General features: G+C 36.1%; 1 protein-coding gene across 3 annotated transcripts in view; it reads right to left on the bottom strand.

Annotated features, from left to right (window-relative positions):
• Positions 1-243: 243 nt before the first annotated feature.
• Positions 244-6,756, bottom strand: part of COLEC12 (collectin subfamily member 12) — a 180,172-nt gene continuing 173,659 nt past the window's right edge. For all 3 annotated transcript variants that reach the window (XM_033087703.1, XM_033087702.1, XM_033087701.1), the window contains one exon: positions 244-1,675. In XM_033087703.1, the coding sequence (XP_032943594.1) occupies positions 1,656-1,675 (20 nt within the window). In that variant the 3' untranslated portion in view covers positions 244-1,655. The remainder of the gene's footprint in view (positions 1,676-6,756) is intronic.

The following is a 6,756-nucleotide window of genomic DNA, read 5'->3' as shown; positions in this document are numbered from 1 at the left end:
AAATCAGGAGGAGGATGAAAAAGAGGATTGAGTTTAGTCTACAAAAGGTCTTGAGACTGAAGAGGTACCAGAGTTCAGTTCCTGCTTTGTGCTGCAGGGCCCAGGTGATGGCTGGTCCTGCCAGCCTGACCAGGCCACACAGACAGGACAGCAGTGCATAAAGGTGCTGAGGAAATGACCGTTCCCGTGCTGTGAAGATGGCATGAATGGTGACCAGGGGCAAGACAACACAGGCTACACAGCTGCAGGTGTGAAAGTCAAACTGTCTTTATTCTTTTACTGTTGTATTTGGGATGGGTAGCAGCACTGCTTGGGAAGCCTTGGAAGGGAGGAGAGAGGGAATCTGTTGGATGGAAATCTTACCTTTGAGCATCAGTTATATCAGTACATTTCATGTTAGATGTTTGAATGGCATATCAAGAAGTAGTAGAAGACAGGCTCAGAGGAAAGGTTCTTTGCATGAGTTCAACATAGCGGCCAAAAGGTTATTCTTGCATTTCGTCATGCATATGCCTTGGAATTTTGTTTTTTTAGAACCTGACTTCAGGAAACACAAACTTTCCAGATAGCACACAGCTGTTTCCAGCATCTCTGCCAATGGCTGATGTGACGCCATACTTTCTTGACAGTCAGTATCAGCTCTGGTACAGGTCTGATACCAAGTATATTCATACCTCAGCCATAAAACAGGGCCTTCTAGAAAGCCAGATTCTGGTGCTCTGCCTTTCCCAACAGATGCCTGTCTACCACCCTGAATCCACATAAATGAAGGAGATGCACATCCTGAGTTAACCACTTCCTCTGGGCCGCCAGGCACACAGCTGGAGTGTTGGTGGGCTCAATGCACAGCCACCTGACTTTGAGCCCTGTATATACTTAGGCTTGACCTATACTGGCAAAATCTGTAAGGGTAGTTCTCGACAGTTCAAGTGATTGACTCCTCTGAGGAAATGATACATTAAAAAAATATATGTATACACATATATTTCATTATTTTTTTAAACCAGAACTAAAAAAAAATTCTTTGCCACTGAGTAGAGTTAAATCTGACAAGAAACCCTATGAGTTTTTATTAGTACCATTATTGTTTTCTTTGGCTCCATGTATCATATTGGTAAAATGACCAAAAAAAAAAAAAAGGAAAAAATTGTAAAAAAGGCAAATATTTTGTATAAAAATACAGATTTAAAAGCTCTTTAAGTATATTTCATATAATTAAGAGTTGGCCTATATATCTCTATGTCTGCATATTTTTCCTACATTTGGGATTTTAGAAATGTAAGGTACTGTTTACACAGTATATGTTTAAGTTCTTCCTAAAGCCCAACAACCAGTGATAATCTTTTTATGATCGGAACACTCCATACTTTGGAAGATATGATGTGCATAACTGTATAGTTAGTTACTGGCTGAAAAATCTATGTGATTCAGTCCATTTCCATACTGAAAATCAATATCTCATATTGAGGGAACATTTCAGTTCCAAAGTCCTTGAGTAATGGTAGATGGTAAAGATCATTCACTTTCAATTTTTTCAGTAATTGGTTTTCAGTGCTTTTTTTCAATCTGGTGAGAAGGTAATGCAATCAGAAAGACGTATCCTTTGCCTTTGAGAACCGTCTGAAAATTTGCTCATGTTATTACATCACAGTCCATTATAATGCAGATGATAGTACTAAAAGAGAGGAAAAAGGATGGGTGTTAGTTTTTTAAAAAGAATAACGTTAATGTACAATTCAAAAAAAGGAACATGTATTTTTTTATAGAAAGATCCCAAAATACATCATTCAATAATGTTTATTTTTTCAAAGAAATACCTCGAAGCTCTTACTCAGATTAAGAAAAGGTAAGTTTCATTTTGAAGGGGCCCATTCTGGGAAAACCTAGTCCCAACCCAACGCAAATCCTAAATGGCCAAACAAGGCAAAAAAATGACAAATCTGGGTAATTTGTTACCCTCTACTATAATTTCTTGTTTAGGTGTTTGTGTTCCTTCCCTGCAGTGGACCACAATGGGAGTTCCTTATGCTTCTTGAGACCCCCAACACTTGGACCAGTGCCTGACACACCAAAGGTATTCAATATATGTGTGTTGAGTGGATATATGGATAATTTGTGCCCCAGTTACTATCAAAAATAAATTGAGCACAATATATTTGAAATTTCTACACACAACCAACTTAAACAAAATTGAGATATAGTTGACATATAATATTATATTACTTTCAGGTGTAGAAAATAATGATTTGATATTTGTATATACCGTTGACCTTGAGTAATGTGGGGGTTAGGGATGCCAACCTCCCACATAGTCAAAAATCTGCATATAACTTTCGACTCCCCCAAAACTTGAGTTGTCCCACAGTATCTGCAGGGGATTGGTTCTAGGACCCTCTGGAGATACCAAAGTTGTCAGATACTCAGGTCCATAATATAAAATAGCATCAAACAATACATACAGTTAGCCCTCTGCATTCAGAGATTCTCAACCACAGATCATAGATACTGTTTTCCAAACAAATACTGTTTTCAATCTGTGGATATGAAGCCCGAGGGTGGAGGGCTGATTACATATTTATTGAAAAAGATCTGCGTGTAAGTAGAGCCATGCAGTTCAAACCAGTGTTGTTCAAGGGTTAACTGCATTGCAAAATGATCACCACAATAAGTTTAGTTAACATCCATTACTATACATAGTTTAAAAAACTTTTTTTCTTGTAATGAGAATTTTTAAGATTTACTCTTTAAGCAACTATCAAATATATAATACAGTATTATCAACACCATACTGTACATTATATCTCCATAACTTATTTTATAACTGGAAGTTTGTATCTTTTGACCCACTTCACCCATTTTGCCCACCCCACCACTCACTGCCTCTGGCAACCACCTATCTGGTCTCTGAACTTATGAGTTTTGTTTTTTGTTTGTCTTTTTCTAGGTCCCACATATGAGATCATACCACATTTGTCTTTCTCTGTCTGACTTATTTCACTTAGCATAATGCCTTCACGGTCCATTCATGTTGTCTTAAATGGCAAGATTGGCAAGATGTCCTTCTCTTTCATGTCTGAATAATAGTCCATCTGTGTGTGTGTGTGTGTGTGTGTGTGTGTGTGTGTTTGTGTGTGTGTGTGTGTATCACATTTTCTTTATCCATTCATCCATTGATGGACACTTAGGTTGCTTCAATGTCTTGGCTATTGTAAATAATGCTGCAATAAACATGGGGGTGCATATATCTTTTCAAGTTAGTGTTTCATTTCCTTTGGATAAATACCCAGAAGTGGAATTGTTGGATCATATGGTAGTTCTATTTTTAATTTCTTGAGGAATCTGCATACTGTTTTCCATAGTGGCTGTACCAATTTACATTCCCGTCAACAGTGCATAAGGTTTCCCTTTTCTCCACATCTTTGCCAGCACTCCTTTTCTTTTTGTAATGACCATTCTAACAGATGTGAGGTACTATCTCACTGTGGCTTTGATTTGCAGGTCCCCGATGACTAGTGATGTTGAGCATATTTACCTGTTGGCCATCTCTATGTCTTTGGAAAAGTGTCTGTTCAGATCGTCTCCCCGTCTTTTAATTGGATTGACTGCTTTTTTGCTAGAGTTGTATGACTTCTTTATATATTTTGGATATTAGTCCCCAATCAGATCTATGATTTGCAAAAATTTCTCCCATTCTGTAGGCTGTGTTTTCATTTTGTTGATGGTTTCCTTTGCTAAGCAGAAGCTTTTTGGTTTGATGTAGTTCTACTTGTCTATTTTTGCTTTTGTTGCCTTGCTTTTGATGTAAACCCCCCCACCAAAAAAAAAATCATTGCCAAGATAGATGTTAAGGAGCTTACTACCTGTTTTCTTCTAGCAGTTTTATGGTTTCAGGTCTTACATTGAAGTCGCTAATCCAATTTGAGTTAATTTTTGTGTATGTGTAAGATAGTGGTCCAGTTTTATTCCTTTGCATGTGGCTATTCAGTTTTCTCAAAACCATTTACTGAAGAGATGGTCATTTCCCCACTGTATATTCTTGGTTCCTTTGTCATAAATTAATTGGCCATATATGCATGGGCTTATTTCTGTGCTCTCTATTCTGTTCCATCTATCTCTTGTCTGTTTTTATGCCAGTGCTATACTGTTTTGATTACTATAGCTTTGTAATATAGTTTGAAATCAGGAAGTGTGATGCCTCCAGCTTTATTCTTCTTTCACAAGATTGCTTTGGCTATTTGGGGTTTTCTATGGTTCCACACAAATTTTAGGATTGTTTGTTGTATTTCTGTGAAAAATGCCATTGGAATTTTGATGGGAATTGCACTGAATTTGTTGACTGCTTTGGGTTGTATGGACATTTTAACAATATTAATTCTTCCAATCCATGAGCATGGAATATCTTGCCATTTATTTGTGTCTTCTTCAATTTCTTTCATCACTGTCTTATTGTTTTCAGTGTACAGGTCTTTTACTTTCTTGGTTAAATTTACTCCTAGGTATTCTGTTTGATATAATTATAAATGGGATTATTTTCCTAATTTTTATTTCTGATAGTTCATTATAGTGTATAGAAACACAACAGATTTTATATCTTGCAACTTTACTGAATTAATTTATTAGACCTAATAGTTTTTTGGTGGAGTCTTTAGGGTCGGTCTTCTTTATATAATATGTCATCTGCAAATAGTGACAGTTGTACTTCTTCCTTTCTGATTTGGATACCTTTTATTCTTTTTCTTAATAGCTCTGGCTAAGACAATTAGAATTTTATTCCAATACTGTGTTCAATAAAAATGGCGGGGGGGTGGTATTCTTGTCTTGCTCCTGATCTCAGAGGAGAAGAATTCAGCTTTTCACTATTGCATATGGTGTTAGGTGTGGGCTTGTCATAAATGTCCTTTATTATTTTAAGGTATGTTCCCTCTATACTCACTTTGTTGAGAGTTTTTATCATAAATGGATGTTGAATTTTAGCAAATGCTTTTTCTGCATCTGTTGAGATAATCATATGATTTTTATCGTTCATTTTGTTAGTGTGGTGTATCACACTGATTTGAAGATGTTAAATCATCCTTGTATCCATGGAATAAATCTCACTTGATCATGGTGTATAATTCTTTAAATTTATTGTTGAATTCAGTTTGCTAATATTTTGTTGAGGCTATCTGCATCTATATTCATCAGGGATATTGGCCTATAATTTTCTTTTCTTGTGGTGTCCTTATCTGGCTTTGATATCAGGATAATGCTGGCCTTGTAAAATAAGTTTGGAAGTGTTCCCTGCTCTTCTATTTTTTGGAAGAGTTTGAGAAAGACTGGTATTAATTATTCTTTAAATATCTGGTAGAATTTACCAGTGAAGCCATCTGGTCCTAGACGTTTGTTTGTTGGGAGGATTTTGATTACTGATTCATTCTCCTCACCAGTAATTGATCCATTTAGATTTTCTATTTTTTCATGATTCAGTTTTGATAGGTTGTATATTTCTAGGAATTTATTTCTTTTCAATTGTCCAATTTGTGTGTATATAATTGTTCATAATAGTCTCTTAATGATTCTTTGTATTTCTGTTAATATTTGCTTTATATATTTAGGTGTTTCTATATTGAATTAATGTTATATCCTCATGTTGGATTGACACTGTACCATTATGTAATACCCTTCTTTGTCTCTTATTATAGTCTTTGTTTTAAAGTCTGTTCTGTGTGATATAAATATAGCTACCCCAACTTTCTTTTGGTTCCATTTGCATGGAATATCTTTTTTCATCCCTTTACTTTCATTCTCTGTGTGTCCTTCAGTGAGGTGAATCTCTTGTAGTCAGCATATACGAGGTGTGATCAAACAATATAGTGAATGTTTAAATTAAAAAAAAAATTTATTACAGTAAAAGACACATTGCCATTACTCCCCCTCGTTTCGAACACACTTATCCCATCGTTTTTGCCACTTTCTGAAGCAGTTCTGGAAGTCCTCTTTCATGAGTGTCTTCATTCTCCATCATGACAATGCTCTGTGTCACACATCGCTTCTGGTATGGTAATTTCTGCCCAAAACTTTACAGTGTGTCCACTTATTTACCAGATATGGCACCATGCGACTTTGACTTCAAAGTCAAAATGACCATGAAAGGAAAACGTTTTGAATCGATTCAGAACATCGAGGCAACTATGACAGCGCAACTGAAGACATGAAAGAGGACTTCCAGAACTGCTTCAGAAAGTGGCAAGAATGATGGGATGAGTGTGTTCAAAGTGAGGGGGAGTATTTTGAGGGGGATTACTGGCAACGTGTCTTTTAGTGTAATAAAGTTTTTTAAAATCTAAATATTTGCCATATTTTTTGATCACACCTCGTAGATGGGTCTTGTATTTTTATCCATTCAGCCACTCTATGTCTTTTGATTGGTGAATTTAGTCCATTTACATTTAAAGTAATTATTGATAAGTATGTACTTACTGCCATTTGTTAACTGTTTTCTGGCCATTTTGTAGTTTCTCTGTTCCTTTCTTTTCTTGCTCTCCTCCTTTGTGATTTGATGATTTTTCTTTAGTAGTATGCTTAGATTCTTTTCCCTTTATTTTCTGTGTATCTACTATAGGCTTTTGTTTTGTGTTTTCCTGAAGCTTACATATAACAACTTATAGCAGCGTATTTTAAGTTATTAACAACTTAAGTTTTTTCCGGTCGGCTGCTCACAGCAGCTCACAGCAACTCACGGCAGCTCATAGCAACCGGACAGCCTACAGCACCCCA

This window comes from Rhinolophus ferrumequinum, chromosome 19 (assembly GCF_004115265.2).
Source record: "Rhinolophus ferrumequinum isolate MPI-CBG mRhiFer1 chromosome 19, mRhiFer1_v1.p, whole genome shotgun sequence".
NCBI classification, from domain to species: Eukaryota; Metazoa; Chordata; class Mammalia; order Chiroptera; family Rhinolophidae; genus Rhinolophus; species Rhinolophus ferrumequinum.
The sequence above is the reverse complement of the archived record's forward strand: the minus strand, read 5'-3'. Positions and strand labels throughout refer to the sequence as shown.